Source organism: Pleurodeles waltl, chromosome 6, assembly GCF_031143425.1.
Source record: "Pleurodeles waltl isolate 20211129_DDA chromosome 6, aPleWal1.hap1.20221129, whole genome shotgun sequence".
NCBI classification, from domain to species: domain Eukaryota; kingdom Metazoa; phylum Chordata; class Amphibia; order Caudata; family Salamandridae; genus Pleurodeles; species Pleurodeles waltl.
In genome coordinates this window covers 583,006,710-583,034,086 of record NC_090445.1, presented here as the reverse complement: position 1 = coordinate 583,034,086, position 27,377 = coordinate 583,006,710, and the positions used below count along the sequence as shown (strand labels likewise).

Genomic DNA, 27,377 nt, shown 5'->3' with positions numbered 1-27,377 from the left:
TAAAGAACTATGTACATAAGATAATTGTCAAACCAAATGCTATACCAGGTAAGCAAACATCAAGTGGGAATATCACCAGTTGTGATTACGAGCAAATCTGACAGTGGTTTTAGGTTCTGTGTTGATTTGCGCACTCTGAATCGAAACATTGTGGTGGATAATTATCCCCTTCTGAACATTTATGAACTAGTGATATTAATGAGAGGAGGTAAGTTTTTTTCCAGAGAAATGGATACCATCGGATTAAGCTCCATCATGATTCCAAACACCTCACTGCATTAATCACACCTGAAGGTATATTCCAATTTAACAGGGTGCCATTTGGTCTATCATCGGCAGCCAGTGTTTTTCAAAGAATGATGGGACAAATCTTAAAGGAAATTAATGGTGTGGTTTATTTCCAGGATGATGTATTAGTTTTTGGGGAAATGATTGAAAGCCATTACATGGTACTTAAACAAGTTTTGGATAGAATTGCTGAAGCTTGACTAACACTTAAAAAAGAGAAGTGTAAATTCTGTGTGAAGGAGGTTGAATACTTGGGTTATATATTGTCAGCCTCAGAAGTTAAACCAAAAAGGGATGTAGTGGAAGCTATAAGGAAGGCGCCCGTCCCAACTGACAAAGACCAGTTGAGGTCCTTTCTTGGGCTCATTGAATACTATGCAAAATTTGTAAAAGATTTTGCAGAAAAACACTGAGCAGATTAAAAAATTGAGAAAGGGATGTGTGTTCAAATGGACTGAAAATCAACTAATGTCCTGTGATAATATAAAGAGTGACATATGTGCGGTCAAAGCATTAACACCGTTTGATACGAAACTAATGTCAGTATTGACAGTTGATGCAAGTGCTGTAGGCTTAGGTGCTGTATTGTTCCAATTGTACAAAGATGGAGAAAAAACTGTAGCTTTCGCATCCCGCTCCTTAAATGACACTGAGAGGAATTACTCAGTCATAGAGAGGGAGACATTAGCTCTACTCTGGGCGTCAAAATATTTGAGGATGTATTTGTGGTGATTTTCTATGATCCTATGTGCAGATCATAAACCATTAATAAAGATTCTGTCGCCTTGAGGAGCTGGTAAAGGGTCTGCAAGATTAGCTTGGTTAGCACCCCGTTTACAAGATTTTCAATACAGAATAAAATACATACCATGCTGGAGAAATGGCCAAGATAATGGGTTGTCTAGATTGCCTTTGCTTTGGCAAGAGGTAGACCAAATAGAAGTTGAAACTATTGATAAAGAAGGGGCCGTGGCAAGTGTATATGATGCAGTGGAAAGAAGCCCAGGGCAACAGGGAAAGAAAAGCGGTTTGAAAGCATAGATAAAGCTGAAGTGTTACATCAGGTAATAGATGAAATTGTGAAGGGCAGTAAGCATGAAAGTGCAGTGTCTCCGGCTGTAAGACCATATGTTAAGATAATAGATAGATTTTCTGTATGCAATGGCAAACTAATTTCTAGGGTTGACAAATTTGTACCCCAAGAGGGTTTAAGATTTAAACTTTTTAAAATGGCCATTTGGGGGTAAACTTTAACAAAGAAATGATTACAAGAAAACTTTTGGGGGCCAGGCATGGAATAGAATGTTGCTGAGTGGGTAGAGCAATGCGTCCATTGTAAGGAGGGAGAGAAAAGGTTGAAAATAGGCACACAGTCCGTCATGGGTCAAATTAAAGATCCAGGATTACCATGGCATACAGTGTGCATGGATTTCATTGGACCAATGAGTGGAGTAGAGGTAAAACTGAGATTTGCACTGGTCATGGTGGATGTGTTTTCTAAATGGCTGGTAGTAAAATGTATGCGAGACATCACAACGAGGAATACAATTAAGATGTTAGAAGAAATATTTAGGGAGGAAGGTTACCCAATCAAACTAATCACGGATTATAGGACTCATTTGACATCAGAAGAGATGACAAAGTATTTGAGTCATTGTGGTCTCACACATCCTCTTAAATACCTAGGCCAATGGGATAGTAGACAGAGCAAATCATATGGTAAAAGAGGTGATACAAATGGCTGTGGAAAAGAGAAGTGATGTAGGAAAAATGGTGGGTGGTCTTGTATGGGCATATCGTACCACGGAAGATGGAGTTAGAAATAAAATCCCATTTTATGTGACGAGGGGACGCAAAGCGAATAACAAAATTTAACCAGCCTGGATAAGTATGTTATTAAACTAAAACTAAAGATAAGATTAGTGTGAGAATAGGTTTGGAATCAAAAGTGGCATGAAATTATAAATGGGAGATTTAGTGAAGGTGAAACCTAGACGTGTTGAGGGTGGTTTAACCAAATTTCAGGATCCTTATAAAATAAAAGAAGTACATGATGGTTTTGTTGTTTCGGAAAATGGAGAGCAATGGAATTTAAGGAGAGTGGCCTTATATGATAAAGGGAATGATGGTAAGATGAACAATGAAGAAGGTTGAAGTGTCATCTTGATGATGGAGGATGGTGATATTTTAAGAAGAGTTCATAATTCTAGAGAGAGAGTGAGGAATGGTGAAGGGGACATGAGTAGTGAACAGAGTGATTGAGAATATAGGTTGCTTAGGAATAGAGTACCACCTACGTACCTAAGTGATTATGTTTGCGGACCATGAGTGTAGTATGTAATTCTTTTTAAACAAATTATTCCGTTAAAAGGAAGATGTGTTGTATTTGCATATTGAATTTTGGACAATAAATAGATACGTACCTTTAAAGTTTAGAATAATATCGGGTGTTCGGGTTCTAATGATCTTATGTATTATGGCTGTGAAGGGTTCTCTCAGGGCAGTTGTATGCTGGCTGGTAGAGGGAACACCAACTGGAGTCATCTGTGTCTTAATAAAGTATCCTTTTATTGCTACAATTTGAAGTCCAAAGTGGAATCACTAGGCTTACCTTTTCCAGATACCTAAAGAGTTCTCTGCATGGCCCCACATATCCCCCAAAAAACTACCACAAGTTAGAAACGGAATAGCGGTAAAAATGATATCAGCATTGACAGCAGACAACCTCTGCTTTACACACACAGGTTTAAACAAGTTTCGGTGCAGATGATTTTGGGGAGAGGAGGTGAAAAAGCAAGGAGGATGTGAAGGGTTGCAGTTCAGAAAAGAAGTACCAGCAATTTTCCAGCCATAGGATGTAGACGAGCATGCATGTATTATTACATCTTCTCAATAAGAACAAAGTTTATGCTTAACATAACAACAGTTTTGTTTGAGGCACTGAAAATTCACTGCCACCCAGTCTTGAATTGCAAGACAGGTTGATTATACTTGTGAGTTTGTATAATGATAAAAGGTAATCCCACAATATCTTGCCAGATCAATGAGTGGCTCAACGTAGATGTTCAAACTGCAGTGGAGCAGGAATCAATTCACAGTATTCCAGAAACCACAGCATTTTATGGTAGGGAACTGTTTCACATGACTACCTTCTTCACACATTATCTGCGGTCAGATAAGAAAGAGCAGATTTGTATTCAGGTTGCCACATGGTGCCCTTTTTCTGCTGCATTCAATCTATCTCTGCCTTTAATCGAATGTAGCCAATGCTGGTGATAAACAGAGAAGCCACATGGGTTACTTGATGACCCTGGTGATCAGATTCTTGTTTCATTCTATGTTGAGGAATTTATTGAAGTCTTTTCAGATCCTTCATGACTGAAGTTAAAGGAAGCTAATTTAAAAGGGGATGTCATTCCACAATTTGTGGGCACAGAACAGGAAGTCCTGCTTTGGTGCCTTTCAATTCTAGGTTTCCCACTAGTGATGTTTGACTCCATGTAATTCTGGATATGCCGGGCATTGATAGCTTGTGGTCAAGGTAAGCACAGCTTGTGGTCAAGGTAAGTGGACTTCCTGGACACTAGCTTAAACATTTAGCAAGATTTAAATATGATGGAGGTCTATATTGGAAGCTGGTGGAGGTTGACAAATGTCGGAACTATGTGATCGTAGTTGTGTATGTCTTTAATCCATTTACTGTAGCATGTAAAACATCATCCAAAGGAGCGACAGTGTTTATAGTGCACAACTACTATAGCTATCAAGGTCATCTCAGGTTTGTGACATCTCTAGGTTATGTGTGTTTCTTGCAAATCAAAGTTGCGATCGTCTCGTGATGATGTATTGCGAGGAATCAAGTTGGTATGCCACAGTCCACTATATACTATGATAGTAGGGCATGGGGGATGCAGATACTAATTTGAATGATATCACCAGCCGGTAATAATATGTAGAGTGGGTTAGTGGGAACATATACATGTTGGTGGATGCCTTGGTTGAATCTCAGGGCTTGCTGGGGTCTGATATACACATATACTGATATACACATTTTCAGTATTAGGGAGGTAAGTATAGATCTCTGAGGCACCTCATCTTTGACTAAAATGAGGGTCAGTCTTAGGGGCCTATTTGGGCAAATTATTACCGGTTTGCCAGACAGTCGGTTGCACAATCTAGAACTTTCTTTTCTCTCCTGGGGAATGAACTACCTGTGATGGATGCCTACTTCAGGACATTTAAGATCTAGATTTCCAGACAGTAGGGCCCATAATCAACACGCATGCAGGATAAAAAGACAAGGTACTGACATGGTATCAAGGTTGGTGGTCCTGGTGGTTACTTACTGGTTTGACTCATTTGCTTCTCTTTTCCCAGAAATATTGGCACTGTGTCATGCCAGATTTGTGGCCAATATCTGTCAATTATTCATCCCTCGCTAAGCAATTGTACAGTATTGCCACCTGTGGGGAACATCAGAGTAATGCATTCAACTTGCTAATAATGGCATGTATTTCATTGATCTAGTCACTGAAGGCATTACCTTAGTTTTTCTGTTGAATTATGTTATCCTTGTAGTTAGAGGGGAAGAGGAAGGTTACTAATGTTTTGGGGTCTCAGTGGATTGGGAGGAAGGAGGTGCAGCCAGTAATGATGGGTGATGGATGTCCCCATTGAAATCTGGACTGCACTGCTTTGGATTGCTTTGTATGTTCTTTTAGTTGATGTATCACTTTGTGATATAAATACTCAGCACATAATTAATTCGGTTAACATTTTTCTGGTCTTTCCATTTATATATTTTATCTTTCACCCTCAGAATCACACAAAGTACTTTTCTTTTTTAGACAGAAAATAAAATTGTAATTCCCATACAAAAACATAACACAACAAAACATAGAAATGCTTTGATAAAGAACTAGGTTTGTCAAACATACATTTTCTACTCACCATTTTGCTACCTGTTGTGAATAGCAGAATGTGTGTTATGGAATTTAAATAACAAATGTGTTACTTTTGGTACAATGGCTGCCTTAACTTTTTTTCATGTCAATATCATCCGCTGTCTTCCCATCATACCCAACTTTTCTTGATATGATCCCCGTATTTGTTCAAATTATTCTTACCTGAAGTCCACGACCTCTGCCCTACTATGTGCTGTCTCTACTTCTATTTAGTTGCTAATTCTAAACCATTTCAACTCACTGCATCTGTTTCTTCACAAGTCTCAGTGACATTGTCCACGACCTCTGCCCTATTATATGCTGTCTCTACTTCTATTTAGTTGCTAATTCCAAACCATTTTAACTCAGTGCATCTGTTTCTGTTTCTTCACGAGTCTCAGTGACATTCCAGTACCTCAAGTATTTTTTGGAGCTCTGAAACTTGCTGAGCTCTCTTGATTTTCTAAAGACCTTGCAGATTACAAATGCCCTGTGTCCAGTGACAGGTCTTCAGTATTTTAGGTTCTGATGTTTCCCTAGATTTTGCACATAGTTTGCACAAAGATGCCAGTTAGTAATAGCGGCTGCTACTGCTGGCTACCCTTTAATGCTTCTGGCACTGCCTTTGCTACCATTGTCTCTGAAGCCCGGGATGCAGTAGTAGGACCGCAAAGTAGTCAGTAGTTCTCACTATTTATACTTTTCGTGGCCCTTTGGCACCAAATAGGACTGTGTTGAAAATCTAAGGGTAAGGGTCTGCGACCCTTACCCTTAAGATGTCATCGATTTTGAAAGTACATGTGCTGTTACTTCGTCCACACCTGCACTGTGGGAAATTAATAACCAGTGCTGTTAAAGAGTAGCGCTGGAATTCCTACTGGATGTTCTTGCTGTAGATCTGGATATGGATCGCAGCCAGATGGACGTGAGCTGTTCAAAACTCATTCCTTCCACTGTAGAAAACCTTACCATTAAAAGTTCTATTGTGCATTGGGACTGTAATATTTGGCCTGTCTCTATGGGGCAATTTCTCGATCCTTGCACTGTTAACAATGCAAATGTTTCCTTTAAACCTCACATTGCAACAGTGTTAAAAAACTATTTTTACCATCTTTGCGGCTTGCACTGACCTTCAAGATCGCAGTGATGATGCACTATATTTTCTATCTCAATTAACCACATATTCTAGCTAAGAAACCTTAAAAAAAGCTCTGTTTGAGATTCCAACTTTTAGGGAGGTGAAAATTGGAATCTCACCCTTCAGCAGCTAAGAAGCCAGAGTTTGGAACTCTTTCCCTTTTGAAATGCGGCATATGTCAAATCTTTTAAAGTACAGAAAGCAATTAAAAACGTGCCTATGTTAATCATATTTTTCTGTGGGTGTTGGCTAACTGTATGAGAATGTAACCCACAGTGCCAGGAGGCACTGTAGCTATGTTGTACACTGCCTAATACGACCCCATAAAGAATAGAATAGAATTTAAAAGATTCACATTTTTACCCATAGGAGTGGATACGTTTGAGATGAATAGTTGATGATCCAGAGTGTTGGTGACACTGAGATTTAACTTGATTGCCATTGCCATCCTCCAACCTCTAAGGGCATTATCAACCACTTGTCTGGTGACTGTCTTAGTGTTGTAGTTGTGCTTGCTCCGTTCATGCTCCCAAGGTATGGAACTTCATCACTATTGACATCTGATCAGTGCCAACTCTTCTACAATGCAGAAAAAAGCTGAAGACACACTTCTTCACAGAGCACTACACTTGACTTGACAGTCTACCCTTGAACTTCCCCTAGTGATTGTATCTTTCTGGAGCCTTGCCCCATGATCAGCACTCTTTTGATTTCATTAGAGGTTTGTGCTATACAAATACTAATACATACATACATATGTGAGCTTAAAGCTTTATGACAACAGAATTCCTATTCATGATACACCGACAAAAAGGCTTTGGGTAATAGGGCAGTGAGATGATGTAACCAACATAGGTGTTAATTAGTGGTAGTCATGACAGGATCTACAACTAGCTATGGGCTGCCCAATTGTGATTGTCAGAATAATGAGTTTTTAATATCGCACTACCATAATACCATACCAACAATATTGATGATCAGTAAATTGAGAGGTTAGCATCCATATACGTATAGATGTATTCTTAACTTCATATCTACATACCCTGAACGTATGAATACATTGTCAAGGAACACATATATAGAGTTATTTACTGTTAAATATAGTATACTGTACTTACCTATATAGACTTTCCTTATTGATATTTAGGGAATTATAGTTTTGCCATGATATTATAGTACCACAATATTGAGAACTCAATATTCTGCTGTCTTTCCCCTTTTGTAGTCCTAGCTTTGACCTTGCACCCTCTCATCTAAGAATTTAAAGGAGACAAGGAGAGCGAAAGAATGTAAACATAACTTTAGACATCTTGTTTACTTTCTGTAGTAGAGTTTGTTACATCTGACCCTGCTTAAAGTGTGTCCTTTAAAGGCCAAGTGCCTTCCACCACCCATCTGGGGTTATGTTACTTTATAAGATCCCTCCTCACACTGACAGAAAGCAGTCAATGTGAGCTACAACCCTTATTACAGGGGAGCATTTTTTTAACCCCAAGTAAGTGTATTTTGCAGAGTTTCTAAGAAACTATAAGGGATGTGGAAATACTCAACTAAAACTAGTTACTGGTAGATAGTCTGCTTTATTTGTGTCTCCAGTGTGGATGATTAAAACTATAATACAGGGTAATAATTTAACACTGTATATATGATTGACATGTTTCAACCCTACTTTAGTAGGCATATCAGCATGTTTAATGGCTTTCTTCAAGACCAAAGCCATCTCTGTGTTTATAGTCACAAATACCTTACAAAACATTTTCTCTTTAAATGAAACATTAGTTAAATTTGTATTGATGTAGATAAATTTAGTAATCACTCATGTATCTTTTTAGCAGTGCCCTAGTTCTGTGTTACGTAATAATTATAAAGCACATTTAGCATTAAAACCTAAGAATAACAATGTACATAGTGTCTAAATGTGAGGCCATTTGAGGGTATACTGGAATAAGTGGTGTTGAATGTATTCCTCTATTACATTTATATATGGTTGTGCATATTACCTACTGGATCTGGTACATGTAACCCGTTTTCTTGTTTTCTCTTCCAGAAGGAATGAACTGTATGAACAAGAATCATGGTTGCTCACACATCTGCCGTGAGACTCCGAAGGGCATCGCCTGTGAGTGCAGACCTGGCTTTGAGCTCACCAAGAACCAGCGAGATTGCAAACGTGAGCGCAAGCCTACTGACTCCACTTCTTGACCTTTTCAAGGGCCACAGTATAGAGAGCAGGATAAATGGGGAGGTGGGGATATGGAGCAAGACACACTTGGCAGTTATCTAGTTAGGTAAAGTGGATATAGGTAATGTTGATCTAACTTAGTAAAAAGTATGATAAACTTCAAGGAAACCTGATGGTCAGCATCAAGCGAGCTTGGTGGCAAAGAGGTTTAATAGTCTGAATCGGGCAAGCTCAATGGAACTTGCCCGATTCAGTTTTCCACAAATCACAGATAAACGCCTGCAAGTTCTGTGATACAACTACTTCGAAGTCTGTAATATGCCTTATGATTTGGTCTGTGATGGGCCTAGTAATAAAGTTAATTTCTGATGGATACTTCTAACTACAAATTCCTTATCTGTAGAATACTCCCACACTCCAGCCAAGGGAACTTTTCCATAAATGCTCCTCTGTGCCAATAGGTGGTGCATGTGGCTCAGTGGTGACTCTTTACCGCCCCTGTGCATTGACATTAGTTCCTTTCATTCAATGCCCTTTAACATTTCTCTGGAGCTCTGCTCTCAACTTTGTCAGCCATCCTACGAATTGAAAATTTGTTTACAATAGTGTGCTATGAGAAATATCACCACCAAAAAAAACAACACGTTTTTAAGCTGTGCTGGGATGGCGAAAGCAGATGTTGGTCAGGGGCCCACCCAGTGTGGGTTTATGGTGCCTTGTATGGGCTCATGACTCAAATTTGTGTGATAAGTGTGCCCTAATACACCCAAATACGGTTTGTGAACAGATGGTGAAGCTTTACGTTGACAAAAAAGAGAATGTTGCAATTAAAACACAAAACCTGCTCCTACTCCAAGTTGCAGGGCTACTCGAGGTCTTGGTCACAAGGTCATTACAGTGAAAAGTCAACTCCCCAGTCAAAGTCATTTGGTAATCCAGAGTTGAAAATGTGCAAAAAAGCAAAGCAGGACTTAACTTAATCCTGCCATTTGAAGTCTGGCGAGAAGGCACCAGGGCATCAAGCTACCGATGTTGCCCCTAGATGTCAACGAATCTAATCTGGTCCTGCAACTGGTTTCATGGTACCCAAGTGTTTGAAGCCTTCACAACCCATCAGCACATAGCTGCCTCTAAGGCAGGTATGCTACAAATATTTTAAGCATTTTTGACTCCCTCTGGTGAGCTTTCCGGCTTCTGACCATGGTTCTCCCTGTATGCCGACTGAGCCCTTGGGTATCAGCCCCATACTGGCACCGGTTCAGACCTCCTCACCAGCCCCTAGGTCCACAATAGTTTTTTGCATGCTGACATGTACTCCGTAGCACAGGCCCCAGATCCTGGTTTGATACATGTCTTTGACCCTGAACTGACGTTGACCTGCTCTGGGCCTACATCATGCTCGGAGAGTGCAAAGGCGAAGCCAGTCATTATGCAACCAGATTCTAATCCTCTAACTCAGCAGAAGTATTACATACTTGAGGCTCTCTTTGGTTCTGATTCTGATTCTACACATGACATAGCTTAAGTTCTTAATCATAAAGATGCTTTCAAGGAGGCTGATAATTAACTCCCCCCACATCACACTGATGACGACTTATATTTAGACCTACAAAATGCCAGTGGGCTAAACTGGTCCCCTAATACAGAACTATACTTACTGCTAGGGCCACCAACGGAAGGAAGTGCCTCTTTCGTAGTAGAAGGTACTTAGGGCAGCCGAAGTCATAGACTTGTAATTGCATACTATTGAGATAAAGGTGAATTTACTAACTGGAATTCTCCAGTCTACACCACATTTCTCCTAACCACTCTTGGTATTCAAGAAAGTCCTTACAGACACTTTGATGGTGACATAGGCTAAGCCGGTTAGTCGACCTGTGACTAGGTGGTATGGACAGTCCCACAGCAACCTGAGTTTCCTTTCTAAACATTCTATTCCTGAAAGCCTGGTGGTCAATCTGAATTCTTTTTCAACTGTCCCATAAAGCTTACCTGTGGTTTACAGTAGGGTTGGAACAATTCCAATTCGCCATGCTGCACCTCTGCCTTCCCTCAAGCCCTCGGGTGCTCATTAAAGTGATGGTGGTGGTCATAGCTTATACTTGAAGGGTGGGGGAACATGTATGCATGTACCTTGATGACCAGCTGGTCAAAGTAGGCTTCAGCAGTCGATCACAGACCATCTTTGGACGACAGACAAATATCTGACATGCTTGAGGTTTACTATCAATAAACTGAAGTCCTACCCGAGCCCCACACAGAGGATTCCCTTCAATGGAGCTATCCTGGACATGGTGGTATTTAAGGCCATTCCACCACCGCTGGGAATGTAGGACATTCAGGATATGATCTCTATCTTTTCGGTCCAATCTTGGATCTCAGTGAGGATGTCTCTGAGGCTTTTTGGACTCCTTAACTTGTGCATTCTTCAGCCCTGATATCCAGATGGCATACGCAGGACCTGCAATTGAAACTCAGGGGTCAGTGGACCCAGCATCACAGCTGTCTCTCTGATTCTGTACCGATCTCACAGGGGACGGCTTAGGAGTTCCTATGGTGGCAGTTCACCTTACCCGCGGCATATGGTAGACGCTCTCCTTGCCTGCGGCAGGCTGATCCCCCTTTCCCATCCAGACTTCACTGTTGTGACTGATGTGTCGTTGCTGGGATGGGGGAGATCAGAGCCCTTTTGTTTTTGGATTAGAGTCATCTCCATATCAGCCTTTTGGTGCTTAGGATGATCCATCTGGACCTGAAGGCCTTCCTGCCATCCATCAAAGGGAGGTTGTTAAGTTCCTCTTGGCCAACATGACTGCCATTTAATAGTCCAGCAAGCACGGCGAATAGGGGCCCTGGGTCATGTAGGACATAAGGACTTATATCTCTGGCCATGGTTGGACCAGCAGAATATCTTTCTGATAGTCAACCATCTGGTTGGGTCTCTGAATGCCAGTGCAGATGGGCTGAGCAGATGTCAGCTGGTTGATTACAATTGGTGTCCCATTGTGAGGCAGCAAGGGGTGTCTTCGTAGATGGGTGCCCTGCTTAGATTTGTTAAACACTGGTGAGACTTCACATTGTCTACTCCACTGGGCACTAGTGTTTCCTCTAGGAAAGCTGAACCAGCTTAGTTCTACAAGAATCTTCGCTCAGAGACCAATCCTTAGACTGGCCAGCTTTCTGGCAGATAATTCTATGGTATCTATTCTAAAGGTGGAGAATCTGTAGTTAGAAGTATTCATCAGAAGAGTATGTTACTTACTTGCAGTAACTCTTTTTCTCATGGATACTCTTTCTAGCCACAGATTCCTCACTGAACATCAATGATAAGGCTTTAGGTTAGGATTCAGCACATTGTGATTGACAGTCACGTCTGTCTAACTTCAGTGAACATCATAATAGAATTTCAAGTTAGGATTCAGCAAATTCAGATTGACAATTTGGAGGATGCCCTGCATGTGAGGATGTGGAAGGGGAAAGATTGAGGAAACTGATGTCAGTGCACAGAGGGAGAGCTTATATTTGTCTCTTCTCCATCACTTTTGGAGTGGTACGGCGGTACAGCGGAACCACACACAGTCACTTACCTTAGCTTGAGAGCATGGAAAATTTCTCTGAATCTAGTCTGGTCTCTGGGCGTATTCTACAGGTGCAGAATCTGGGACTGGATCTACAACAGGCCCTGATGAACCTCATGTCACCTTTGTGTAACGTTTCAGGGCATTGATATATGCACCAGAGGAGATCTACAGGGTGAAAAACGTTATGCATCCTACTGATATACCTTCTAAAGTCTGGAATGCCTTTTACTATATTACATTCCATGTAAAATGAGCAAGTAGTTGGAATTTGATTTTGTGACATCTTTTTGGAAAAGTTCCCTGATTGCAACTGCTGGTCTGATGTCGGAAGATGTACCTTAAGGAATCCAGACCAGGGTAGGGAGGTGCTTAAACACCAGGGTTTGTTTCAGTGATTGAGTCCTACATGGTTTTGGGAGAGGTTAGGAGTTAGTATTCATTGTTAAACAGTGTAATTTTTTTACCTAGTACAATTCAGCTAGGAACAAGAAAGCATACCTCGAGTCAGTATGATTTAGCTGGCAGCTCCTTTATATTTTTGACCTGATTGCACTGTGCGCCGTTCACTAAATGTCATCAGGAAGAGGAGGGGATGTTCCCTGAGTAAGCGTGGAATATGATTACCCATCAGCAGTTTGATTAGCAAAAAACAAGATCCGTGGAGATTGTGGTTCTATTTCCTCTGATCAGGTGCCAGGTCTCTGTCACTTCTGACAAGGAGTTTTAGCTCTTTAGGAGCAAAGATGTAAAATGCGTGTAACCTGAGTGCATCCAGCGCATTCTGTTTGACTATATAAAAGGAATATGCCGCAAAAAACTATACATGAAAATTCAGAGAGTTTAAGAAATACCCGACAGATGGAACGGTTCTGCCATGAGTTGTATAAATAGGGATGTTTAACTGAAGATGCCTTTATAGTTATGTTATTATGTTCATATTGTATGGTTGGGTTTGGGTATAAGGAAAACGTTTCAACAAGAGTTTAGCTTACTACTCTTAAAAAAAAATATTGAGTGCAATTAGGATACCAAAATCTCAATTACACGAATTTAGTTTGTGCTGTGTTTGTTTTAGGGTTTCATACTTTTTTGCCATTTATGGAGAATCCCAGACTCAAACAATGCATTGTGTCTAGCATTGCACCCTCTTTTTGCTCTGTTTTTCTACTAGCATATGTCCAAAGGTAAATCGGGGCACAAAATCTTACTGAACCCATTAGTAGCTCAACTTTCAACAAAGCCAAATGTAAAAATGAACACAAAATTGCTTGCATCCATTTTTACACCTTCTACTCATGTAGAAATAACATCTAATGTCTCAAACCAAATAAACGACATCAGCAGAGGTTCATATTAAAAGAATCACACTATATAGTACAATTCACAAACCTTGGCTCACCCCAAATAGTACATGATGCTGTGCCAAAAGTTGGTGATTATTCAGGGCTAATGATTGAATTATTCTCCAGCACTTTTGAAGCGCTTATGTGGTCTAATAAGATTCCAGGTGCATGTCAGGTTCGGCGAATTTTGATGCAGGCGGTTTTGAGCAAGGTCTCCTTCAGTATGTCCTGTTTCGGAGCATATGCTAAAATTATGCTCTTTCCATGATTTAAAAAACACGTTTTAAACTATTAACGATTGAAAAAGTTCACTAAATGTGACCTGTTCTAACATGTGTCCTGAAGTATGTTAGAAATTTACTGCACATTCAGCTAAACAATTGACAACGGTTTAGGCACACATAATTCTTGAATTTCCTGTAGCAAATGCAATGGATATCATTTTCCACCTTTGACTTGAATGGCAGGCTCCTTGTAGTCTGTATATCTGAAATCTGTGATGCAGGGAGTGGTGTAGTTTGCCCTGATGAAACAAAGTTGCATGATTTCCCTATAGTGATTATTAGCATGTGTAGAGCTTCTAAAGCTAGCGAGTTGACAAGTTTAAGAAGAGTAATGTTATGGGTGAATTTGTGTACTCTTTGATATACCCATATAGTAAAGTGCAACAAATCACACCCCAGGTGTATCTTGGTGCTCTGCCAACACATAACTCTCATCTTATAACTAAAACAGCCAGGTTTTAAGCAGTTTTTTCAAACTTAGGAAACTCCGAGCAACAGTGAAGATATAATGAAAGCTGATTCCATGCCATCAGGACAGTATAGGAAAACACTCTGCCCCGCCCTATCTCGAGGAATGGTCAGAATCACCTTGTTGCTGATCTTCGTTTGTGAGAAGGACAGTGATAATGTCATTTGTCTTTCCGATACAAAGGAGATTTGCCCAACAAACCTTTGTGGGTAAACCACCATCTTTTGAATACAATGTGCTTTCTGACTGGAAGCCAGTGAAGGGCTCTGATGATGGGGGTAGAAGGAGAGCCTGCCTCGACTTTACAAACTAAACGGGCAGCCATATTTTTCGCCACGTGCAGTTTAGGCAGGAGTGTATCACTTGCTGCCATAAGGAAGGTGTTGCAGTAATCCAGATGACTAATTACCAAAGCCTGGACCAACATTTTCCTATCCAAGGAAGGAAGCCAGGGGAAAACCTTCCTTAAAAGCTGCATGGTAGCAAAGCATGTTCCTCTTGTAGCGGCTAATTGGCTTTTCATCAATAATTCCTGGTTTGTTTTGCTACCTAGGTTTTTTGCAGATTGACTAGGACAGGGGGCTGACCCCAATTCAGGAGGCCACCAGTCAGGAGACCAGAGATGTTGGGCTTTACCAAACAGCAGGACTTCAGTATTCTCGTTGTTCAATTGAAGGCAGTTCTTAGACATCCAGGTTGCAATATTCCTGATACAACCTCAAAATCTGTGCATAGCACCGTCAATGTCCTATCCCAGGGAAATGATCAACTGGGTAATGTCAGTGTAAGAAATTACTTTGAAACCAGATGCTTTAACAATCTGAGCCAAAGAGGCAACATAGATCTTAAACAGCATTGGGCTTAGTAATGAGCCTTGCTGAACTCCTTTGGTGATGGAAACCTGACGTGATTTGAATGACCCAGGGTGATTATTTGAGTCTGGCCATCTAAAAAGTCAGCCAACCATTGAAGAACAGTACCTCTGACACCGTTATCATGCAGTGTACTAATCAATATTTCATGAGATATGGTGTCAAAAGCTGCTGAGAGATCCAGCAGTACAAATATAGCAGGGGCATCCACATCCACACCTCAACCAGTGCAGTCTCTGTGTTGTGGTCCACTCTAAATCCTGATTGAGAGGGATCAAGGACCGCATGATCCTCCAAAAATGTCATGAGCTGTTTGTTCACACAGCGTTTGAGCATTTTCCCCAACAATGAGAGTAGGGATATAGTACAATAATTGGCCAGGTTTTTGGGATCCGTGTTAGATTTTTTAAGTACGGGGAAGACCAAATCAGTCTTCCAAGCTGATGGTACTTTTGCTGACTCTGGAGAAAGGTTGAATACTGATAGGATGGAGGGAGCTAGCACTGCTGAAAGAGTAGCTGAGATCCTAGGGGGTCAAACATCAATGGGGAAAACTGGTTTGGCTTTCGCCAGAAATGCTAGGATATGGTCTACAGCAAGAGGTTCAAATGTATCCCAAGGTGAAGAAAAGTATTCACTTTGATTTCTGGGTAGGAGATACAAGACCTGTCTCCAGGGTAGGAGGTAGGTCTTAAGCTGGTTCCACCGTCTTTTCCTTCTGTCACTGTAGTGCTGTCTAGACTTGCGCCAGTAACAATGTGAAAACCACTTGTGAATATGTTGCGACCAGCTATTGAGCAAACATCTTTCACACAAGAGCCTTTGTTGTCCCAAACATTGGATACTAAACATGGCACCCATCGAATTAACTATTTTCTTTTCCATACTCTCTGTTAAATATGTCACACTACTTATTTAAAGAGTCAGATACCATGGGCCACATTTACTAAAAGTCGCGCAGTGCTGTGTTGCATAAAAAAGTTGTGCTGAGTTGCATACATTTTTTTTAACATTGACTATACTATATTTACTGAGTGAATACAGCGGGGAAAGCTATTCATAGCAATGCATGTAGGAAAGTAGGATCTTTCTGACATGGTTATCCCCACTTTTTGCCTGGTGTCAGTGTGTTTTGACTGTAGTACACTGGATCCTGCTAACCAGGACCCCAGTGTCAGTGTTATCTCCCCTAAATTTGATTAGTATGTATTTCTTACACCCCACAATTGGCATACTGGTGTACCCCTGTAAGCCTCTGGTATGGGGTACATAGTTACCCAGGGCATTGATAAACCAGTGATCCCCTGTGGGCTGCAGTATGTATTGTGACACCCATGGAAGCCCATGCAAACTGTGTCTGCAGGCTGGCTTGCCATTGCAGCCTGTATGAAATGTTGCATGCACCTTTCACCCCAGATATAAGGTTCCATTTATATCACGGTCACTGCACTTTGACCCTCTAAGTCACCCCTAAGGTGGGCCCTTCAGCTCAAGGGCAGTGTGCACAGTACTAAGGCCCTCATTATGAACACGGCGGTCGAAACCACTGTGTTCATGCTGGCGGTCAAACTACTGACCGCCAGCGCCTCTGGATCCTCGCCGGCCGTGTAATGAACATTCCTGTGGGCCGGCGGGCGGAAACATTGTTTCCGCCCGCCGGCCCACAGGAATGCCTGGCCGGGACATTGACGGCAGCTCCACATGGAGCCGCCGCCAATGCCTCTGTGCGGCAGGTGCAGCTGCACCCGTTGCCCAGATCACTGGCCGAAAATCAGGCAGTGACCTGCGCGATGGCGCACTGCACAGGGGCCCCTGCACTGCCCATGCCAAGTGCACGGGCAGTGCAGGGCCCCCCAGGAGTGCCCTAGTGCACCCCTTCCGCCAGCCTTTCCCTGGTGGGGAAACCCATGTCTGCCTATTCAGCCTTGCAGGGTCTGCGTGCAAGCCAGTGCTGCTGCCAACCTCAGAAACTTTACTGCCCTCCTGCTGCTGACCTTAGCTCGGGTGGGATAAGGCAGAACAAAGGGTTTTCTTTAGATGGAAGGTGTGACCCCCCCTTCTCCTTTAGAAGTAGGTGTCTGTGGGCTAGGGTGAGGATGCTCCTGAGCACCACCAGATTGCTTTGAAGGGCACATTTGGTGCCCTCCTTGCAAAACTGGTTCCTCCAGTGGAGGATCCCCCAGGCTCCCGTTCTGGCGCGAAACATACAAAGGACAGGGAAGTGATATCCCGCACCCCCTCATCTGGCTCCTCCCCTAGAGGGGTGACTAGAGCTCTGCTAGGTGGCTACTTGATTCTGCCATCATGGAAACAGGATGAGCAGAGGCCCCTGGGAGTAGCTGACTGGTCAATCCAGTAGAGTAGAGTCCCTGACCCCCCGATAGGTAGGCCACCGCGGTGGCCGTCCAACCCCTGTCTTGAGTTCCTTAATGGCTCCTCTGATAGAGGGACTCCAGATTCACCTTTACAACTTCTTCCGCGTCCTGGACACCGGAGTTTGCTGCTGGAATTCACCCAGACTCAAGACAAGATTGCAACTGGTAGGAAGGCTCCTACTGCAACTTTGTCCCCGGGTATTGCAAGAACTCTGCAACTTCTCTAGCCATGCATTCTCCAGAGTCACAAGGACTCTGCATGCACTAAGGACATCCAGAAGGAATCTTTCTTGGAGTGAAGGAGTCACTTCCCTGCAACCGTTACAAGGACTCTACCTGCACTAAGGACATCCAGAAGGAATCTCCCTTGGAGTGAAGGAGTCATTCCCCTGAAACCGCAGGCACCTCTACGTCAACAACGGTTTGTGGATCCTGCTGTCCCACGGACTACTCAAAATTCTGCAACCCAGGTGGTGGTTTTGTGGCTCTCTGGGGGTCTGACTTGTCTTCTTTGCAACTGGAAAGACAGTGGTCCTCGTTGGAGCTGCTTGGACGAAACCCCTATGCAATGCATCTGTTGTTGTTACAAAGGCTTATTGGATCTTCAGCCTGAAGACCTCCTATCTCCAAGAAGCCCCGGCCTCAAGCCTCACATAAATCCAAGACCGATATCCTCCCTGCAACCCCTGAAACATGGGCGTATATCTTCTTTGTGCTCTTGAGGCCTCCTCGTGACTCCGTGTGCCTGCTGCCAGAGGGTCCTCCTGGGTTCTCCTTTGATTCCTGCTTGATCCTCTTTGCTGCAGGCCTACCCTGACTTACCTGTAGAGGTTGAGTCCCTCAGACCTTGCTGGTCCCCATTACTGCAACTCTTTCGCATCACTCCTTTTGCATTTGCGAAGGCTTGTTTGTGGTCCTGCTGGACACTGACTCCTCTGCATTTGACGAATGAAGTAGGACAGCTTGTGGATGATGACTGGGATCCCTCTGCATCGCATGGATGCCACAGCTGCATCTTCACGACAATCATCCAACAGATAAGCATTCACAAGAAGAGTGGGCATTGCCCTCCTGCACACCCTGGACAACTCTGGGTGGTGTGGACTCAGTCCTCTCTCCTCACAGGTGCTCCTTGTCTGGAGATGGCACCTGGGTTTCACCGACCTGGTCCAGGGGTCACTGTAGCAGCTGGACATCCAAGTTACCCATTGACTTCAAGGGGGTTCCGACACAACTTCACCCGAGTGCACCTGAGTGGGGGCACTCTTGTTCCTTCCTTGTCCCAACAGGTTTCCTCTGGTCCTCTGGGAAGGGTTCATCTGCAACCATTTTCTAACCTCGACTACCCAATGTTATCCTATTGGACACCCAACACTAGGTAACACCTCTACACACTGGCTCTTAGAAATACATGCTACTTACCTCTGGTGTTCTAATACTTCCCCAGTCCTTAGGATCCTTGAGTGTTAGTCTTGGTTAGCTGTGCCTTTATTAACCCATTTTTTTAGTATATGGTTTGGTCCTCCCATAGGGGCCCACATTGTTTGATGCTTTTACATACCTGTTTTAAGTATTTTTTTGTGTGTACATATCTTCTGTTAGGAGATATACCAAAGTTAGATCAGTGCTTGTGTGTTAATAAATAATACACTATTTTTTCTAACACTTGGTGTGATTCTTTCTTGTGTGTAAATCATTGACTGACTCTGTGATTATTGCAATAGCTTTGCACTCTCTCTGATAAGCCTTAGCTGCTCTCCACAGCTACCCTTGGAGAGCTTTGGTTATTAGAAGCCTCTAGCACTATCGCTAAGGGTTGCCTGGACTAATTACACCTATAGGTGGACACCAAATACTAGGCCAGCTTCCTACAGTTCAATGTGTTGTAACATAACTCGTTTCATGAAATGGAGTATATTTGTAAGGTTCAAAGTGTGGTTTTGTGTCACAAAGTGTCCCTTGTGCACACTATATGTTACAACTGATGAATCCAATGCATAATTTCTGGATTGTTCTATGTTACAAGATGGCAAGCCAGTAAGAGGCTACCAGCCAGGTCTCCAAGCAACAAGAAGGGGGTACTGCTGAGACTACAAGATAAAGAAAACCTAAATATGTACCCAGGAAGACAATGAGATTTTGCTTTCTTAGCTGACAAAACAAGTAAAACATCAGTCTGTCACCTCAAAACTCCCACTAGCAAAAGAAGCTGCTTTGTGGAGAGCAGCTGTTGACATAGTCAGTGCTTTAGAACAGTATGCAGGGCTTTTCAAAAATGTTTAAAAAATGGCATGACTACAAGTGCAGGACTGAGGAGAATCTGGCAAAAACTGAAGGGGAACAATAGCAACTGGTGGCGGTCCAGGCATTCAGGAGTAGTTGATGTTCCTGGAATAGCGGGTAGAAATAGTCATCTGGCCTTAGATGGCTGGCGAATTGAGGTAATCAACACCACCAACCTTGAGGGCTCTGTCATATCTCATGGAAGCTATGTCAGGATTCAAGTTCTTTTACTTTATATTTTTATATAACATTTATATATATATATATGTTCAATGGCATGTGTAGCTGCAGATACACATGCTATGCACATCCCGCCATCTAGTGTTGGGCTCGGAGTGTTACCAGGTGTTTTTCTTCGAAGAAGTCTTTTCGAGTCACAAGATCGAGGGACTCCTCCCCTTTCGGCTCCATTGCGCATGGGCGTCGACTCCATCTTAGATTGTTTTCTTTCCGCCATTGGGTTCGGACGTATTCCTCTTCGCTCCGTGTTTCGGTTCGGAAAGCTAGTTAAATCTCGGAAAATTCGATGGTATTGTTTGCGTTCGGTATCGGGTTAGTTAAAACATATCGACACCGAAATTTGAAGAGCTCCGGTGGCCCTTCGGGGTTTCGATTCCCCAGCGGGGCCTGGTCGGCCCGACCTCGTGCGTCTTCAAGGCTAATGGAACGGACCCCATTCCGCTTCTGCCCCGAATGCCACAACAAGTATCCTTACACAGATCAGCATCTGGTCTGTAATTTGTGTTTGTCTCCCGAACACAAAGAGGATACCTGCGAGGCCTGTTGAGCATTTCGGTCGAGGAAAACGCTAAGAGACCGGAGAGCAAGGAGACTTCAAATGGCATCGGCGCCGGCAGGACACCAACACTTGGAGGAAGAAGAAACCTTCTCCATCGCGGATTCGGACTCGGACGAGGCCGAAACCGAACAGACGCCGAAAACCGTGAGTAAAACACCCCTGGCCAAAACTCACAGAAAAGACATAAAAGCCCAGGGGACGCCACCGCCAGCAGGCCATGTCTTAACCCGAAAATTAGGTGACCGTCCATCGGCACCGAAAAAGGGCACGCACGTGTCGAAGTCATCCGACTCCGATCGAGATACCGGCACAGAACAGGCCCGACACCGAGACACCGGGTCAGAGCAAGCTCGACATCGAGAAACTGGCACCGGAAAAGATCGGCACCGAGATATCGGGACACCGAAAGCCAAAAAAGTGTCTTCGGAGCAGAAAAAGACAGTTGAAAAAGTTTTGATACCGAAACATCCGGCTTCGGAGCCGAAACCAAGTTCCTACACTGAGGAGCAGGGACTATCCTCACAATTGCAAGGACACAAATTTGGGCAGGAACTAGAAGCTGGAGAGCCAGATTACACACAAAGAAGGCTCCACATTCAAAAAGAGACAGGGAGAATAAGAACTCTTTCTCCAATCCGAATGAAAAGGAAACTTGCTTTCCAAGAGAAAGACAAACAGCCACAAGCAAAGGTGGCAAGACAATTAACTCCGCCACCATCACCACATCGCTCACCACAACCATCACCAATGGCCACTCCACCATTGATGCAGTCCCCAACGCCTACAGGGATGAGCCAAGATGACCCTGATGCATGGGATCTTTATGATGCTCCTGTATCAGATAACAGTCCCGACTGCTACCCAGCGAGGCCATCACCACCTGAGTACAGTACTGCTTACACACAGGTGGTGTCCAGAGCAGCCGCATTTCACAATGTCACCCTTCACGCAGAACCAATTGAAGATGACTTTTTGTTTAATACTCTGTCGTCCACGCATAGTCAGTACCAGAGTCTCCCTATGTTACCGGGAATGTTGAAACACTCAAAACAAGTCTTTCAAGAGCCGGTAAAAGGCAGAGCCATCAATCCAAGGGTGGAAAAAAAGTAAAAACCACCACCAACAGACCCTGTTTACCTCACGCAGCAATTAACACCGGACTCAGTGGTAGTAGGTGCAGCTCGCAAAAGGGCAAACTCACACACATCGGGAGATGCACGACCACCCGACAAGGAAAGTCGCAAATTCGACGCAGCGGGGAAAAGGGTTGCGGCACAGGCAGCCAACCAATGGTGCATTGTCAATTCACAGGCCTTGCTATCAAGATACGATAGAGCTCATTGGGACAAAATGCAACACTTTATCGAGCATTTACCTAGAGTTCCAAAAGCGTGCGCAACAAGTGGTGGAAGAAGTCCAGAGTATCTCTAATAACCAGATACGGTCGGCAATGGATGCAGCAGACACAGCTGCAAGAACTGTAAATACAGCGGTCACCATACGGAGACACGCATAGCTTCTCACCTCAGGATTCAAGCCAGAAATTCAACAGGCGGTGCTGAATAAGCCTTTTAATGGACAGCAGTTGTTTGGGCCGGAAGTAGACACTGCTATTGAAAAACTTAAAAAGGACACAGATACGGCCAAGGTCATGGGCGCACTCTACACAGAGCAGAGGCACATTTCGAAAGCCACAGTTTAGAGGGGGGTTTCGAGGACAGAGCACAGAACCCTCAACCTCCCAAACAAGGCCCACATACCAGAGCCAGTATCAGAGGGGAAGTTTTCGGGGACAATACAGAGGGGTACAGTTCCCTAAAACTAGAGGGAAGTTCCAAAGCCCCTAGACACCGCAAAATAAACAGTGACTTCAGTGTCACAAATCCCCAACACATAACACCAGTGGGGGGGGAAATAACAACATTTTACCAAAACTGGGAGGAAATAACAACAGACACGTGGGTCCTAGCCATTATCCAACATGGTTATTGCATAAAATTCCTACAATTCCCTCCAAATGTCCCACCGAAAACACACAACATGTCCAAACAACACATGGATCTATTACAACTGGAGGTCCAAGCGTTGTTGCAAAAAGATGCAATAGAACTAGTACCAATTCATCAGAAAGGAACGGGGGTTTACTCCCTGTACTTCCTCATACCCAAAAAAGACAAAACTCTAAGACCCATCCTAGATCTCAGAACATTAAACATTTACATCAAATCAGATCACTTTCACATGGTGACACTGTAAGACGTGATCCCATTGCTCAAACAACAAGACTACATGACAACACTAGACCTCAAGGATGCGTATTTCCATATACCCATAAATCCTTCCCACAGAAAGTACTTAAGGTTTGTAATCCAAGGAGTACATTACCAGTTCAAAGTGTTGCCATTCGGAATAACAACAGCGCCAAGAGTTTTTACAAAATGCCTTGCCGTAGTGGCAGCCCATATCAGAAGGCAGCAAATACATGTGTTCCCGTACCTAGACGATTGGTTAATCAAAACCAATACGCAAGAACGGTGTTCACAACACACTAAGTATGTAATAGAAACCCTTCACAAGCTAGGGTTCTCACTCAACTACAACAAATCACACCTACAGCCGTGTCAAATACAACAATACTTAGGAGCAACAATCAACACAAAAAAAGGGATTGCCACTCCAAGTCCACAAAGAGTACAGGCATTCCAAAACGTAATACAGGCCATGCACCCAAACCAAAGGTTCCAGGTAAAATTAGTAATGAAACTACTAGGCATGATGTCCTCATGCATAGCCATTGTCCCAAACGCAAGATTACATATGCGGCCATTACAACAGTGCCTAGCATCACAATGGTCACAAGCACAGGGTCACCTTCAAGATCTAGTGTTGATAGACCGCCAAACATACACCTCGCTTCAATGGTGGAATACTATAAATTTAAACAAAGGGCGGCCTTTCCAAGACCCAGTGCCTCAATACGTAATCACAACAGATGCTTCCATGGTAGGGTGGGGAGCACACCTCAACCAACACAGCATCCAAGGACAATGGGACACTCAGCAGAGACAGCTTCATATAAATCACTTAGAACTACTAGCAGTATTTCTAGCGTTGAAAGCATTTCAACCTCTAATAACCCACAAACACATTCTTGTCAAAACAGACAACATGACAACAATGTATTATCTGAACAAACAGGGAGTGACACACTCGACACTATTGTGTCTCTTAGCTCAAAAGATATGGCATTGGGCGATTCACAACCACATTCGCCTAATAGCGCAGTTCATACCAGGAATTCAAAATCAGTTAGCCGACAATCTCTCTCTGGATCACCAACAGATCCACGAATGGGAAATTCATCCCCAAATACTAAAAACTTACTTCCAAAGATGGGGAACACTGCAAATAGACCTATTTGCAACAAAAGAAAACGCAAAATGCCAAAACTTCGCATCCAGGTACCCACAGGCTCACTCTCAAGGCAATGCGTTATGGATGAGTTGGTCAGGGATATTTGCATACGCTTTTCCCCCCTCCCACTCCTTCCGTATCTAGTAAACAAATTGAGTCAAAACAAACTCAAACTCATTCTGATAGCACCAACTTGGGCACGACAACCTTGGTACACAACACTACTAGACCTCTCAGTAGTGCCTCATATCAAACTGCCAAAAAGACCAGATCTGTTAACTCAACACAAACAACAGATCAGACACCCGAATCCAGCATCGCTCAATCTAGCAATTTGGCTCCTGAAATCTTAGAATTCGGACACCTAGACCTTACACAAGAATGCATGGAGGTCATAAAACAAGCTAGGAAACCAACCACAAGATATTGCTACGCAAATAAGTGGAAAATATTTGTTTATTACTGCCATAATAATCAAATTCAACCATTACACACATCTGCTAAAAACATCGTAAGCTACCTACTACACTTACAAAAGTCCAAGTTAGCTTTTTCATCCATTAAAATACATCTGACTGCAATTTTGGCTTATCTGCAAATTACGCACTCAACTTCATTATTCAGAATCCCGGTCATAAAAGCATTTATGGAGGGTCTGAAAAGGATTATCCCACCAAGAACACCACCAGTTCCTTCGTGGAACCTCAACATCGTATTAACACGACTCATGGGTCCACCATTTGAATCCATGCACTCATGTGAGATACAGTACTTAACATGGAAAGTAGCCTTTCTAATAGCTATCACATCTCTCCGAAGAGTAAGTGAAATACAAGCCTTTACCATACAAGAACCCTTTATACAAATACACAAACATAAAGTAGTTCTACGCATAAATCCTAAATTCTTACCTAAAGTCATATCACCGTTCCACTTAAATCAAACAGTGGAACTCCCAGTGTTCTTTCCAGAACCAGATTCTGTAGCTGAGAGAGCATTACATACATTAGACATCAAAAGGGCACTAATGTACTACATTGATAGAAACAAATTTGCAAAACAAAACAATTGTTTGTTGCTTTCCAAAAACCTCATACAGGGAATCCAATATCCAAACAAGGCATTGCCAGATGGATAGTTAAATGTATTCAAACCTGTTATATAAAAGCAAAAAGAGAACTGCCTATTACACCAAAGGCACACTCCACTAGAAAGAAAGGTGCTACCATGGACTTTCTAGGAAACATACCAGTGACTGAAATCTGTAAGGCAGCCACATGGTCTACGCCTCATACATTTACCAAGCATTACTGCGTGGATGTGTTAACAACACAGCAAGCCACAGTAAGAAAAGCAGTATTACGGACATTATTTCAAACAACTTCAACTCGTACAGGCTGAACCATCGCTTTTGGGGAGATTACTGCTTACTAGTCTATGCACAGCATGTGTATCTGCAGCTACACATGCCATCGAAAGGAAAATGTCACTTACCCAGTGTACATCTGTTCGTGGCATGAGACGCTGCAGATTCACATGCGCCCTCCCACCTCCCCGGGAGCCTGTAGCCGTTTTAAGTTGACAAAAAAAGTTAAACTTGTACATTTGTAAATTTGTAAATATATCACTTTTAGCCACATTATGTACATACATACTTACTCCATTGCATGGGGACTATTACTATATACACAACTCCTACCTCACCCTCTGCGGGGAAAACAATCTAAGATGGAGTCGACGCCCATGCGCAATGGAGCCAAAAGGGGTGGAGTCCCTCGATCTCGTGACTCGAAAAGACTTCTTCGAAGAAAAACAACTTGTAACACTCCGAGCCTAACACTAGATGGCGGGATGTGCACAGCATGTGAATCTGCAGCGTCTCATGCCACGAACAGATGTACACTGGGTAAGTGACATTTTCCATATATATATACACACACACACATACATATATATATATATATATATATATATATATATATATATATATATATATATATGTTCGATGGCATGTGTAGCTGCAGGTACACATGCTATGCATATCTCTTCCGACATCTAGTGTTGGGCTCAGAGTGTTACAAGTTGTTTTTCTTCGAAGAAGTATTTTCGAGTCACAGGATTGAGTGACTCCTCCTCTCGGTTCCAGTGCGCATGGGCATGGACTCCATTGTTAGATTGTTTTCTTTCCGCTGTCGTGTTCAGACGTGTTTCCTCTTGCTCCGAGATTTCAAATCAGAAACCTTAGAAAACTCATTTAATCGTGGGTATTGTTTCGATTTTGCCCTTCTGGGCGCGCGAGCGTGCTGACGACTCAGGCGTCTTCGGGCCTACTGCATGGAAGCCTGATGGATCAGAGTCCATTTCGATTCTGGCCTTGGTGCCACGCAAATTTTCCCTATCCAGACCAACAACAGGTTTGTAATCTGTGTCTTTCTCTGGATCACCGGGAAGAGGATTGTGAGGCCGGTCGATCGTTCCGATCCAAGAACACCTTGCGGGATCGGAGAGCCAGAAGTTAGAGATGGTGTTGAAAAGTAGAGAGCATCTCGACGTCATGGAAGAAGAAAAGGCGCAGACAGCAGTCTCCATCCGAGACACCGACTCTGATCAAGAATCGGAAGACGACAGGCCTATCACTGCTGGCCAGCACATGAGTACATCTTCCCCTACTCCCACATACAAAAAACCACAAAGGCCTTGGGTACACCACTGCTGGAAGGCCATGGTTCAACCCGAAAAAAGACTGTGGTCGATCGACCTTTGCATTCGGCGCCGACAAAGGCCACTCCTCCGTCCACTTCGAAGTTGAGTAATCGGTAAAAAGTTCTGCCGTGGACTAGTAAGCGTCCTCACTCCTCGGAGTTGAAGCTTCGACACCCTGCTTCGGAGCCGAAACAGCCGACTTAATTTTCAGGACCGAAAAAGATCCAAACTTCTGAACACAAGAAAGCTTCTTATATAGAGGAACAAGGACTTTCGAGCAGCCTCAAACAAAGTTCAAAGCCAATGCAGGAATCTTACAGATCTTCTGATGAGGACACTGAGATTCAGCCCATACTGGAGATTATGGATGAGAGGCAATCCAGAATCCATATACACAAACAGACTGGCAGAAAAATTAAAGAAAGCTGGCTTTTCAAGAGGAATTAGACTCTGTTCAACCACCAGCAAAAAATTCCAAGCAAAAGGAGAGGCCAGTACCTGCCCTGCTTCTCCTCCTCATTCACCACAGCTTTCTTTTTCATCCCCACAAAATAGTCCACCACTGTTGCCTTCACCAACGCACTCACAGTACTCTCATGGGGGTACAGTGGATCCTTGGGATCTGTATCACCCGGATCCTATTCCAGATAATGATCCTGACTTATACCCCTCCAAGCCTTCTCCACCAGAGGACACCACTGCA

General features: G+C 43.2%; 1 protein-coding gene across 7 annotated transcripts in view; it reads left to right on the top strand.

Annotated features, from left to right (window-relative positions):
* The window catches only part of SCUBE3 (signal peptide, CUB domain and EGF like domain containing 3), a 993,478-nt gene that overhangs the window by 467,047 nt on the left and 499,054 nt on the right, over nt 1-27,377 (top strand). For 5 of the 7 annotated variants that reach the window (XM_069238810.1, XM_069238808.1, XM_069238809.1 and 2 more), the window contains exon 5: nt 8,417-8,539. In XM_069238810.1, coding sequence (XP_069094911.1) covers nt 8,417-8,539 — 123 coding nt within the window. The remainder of the gene's footprint in view (nt 1-8,416; nt 8,540-27,377) is intronic. The other 2 variants (XM_069238811.1, XM_069238806.1) reach the window with 1 other exon arrangement.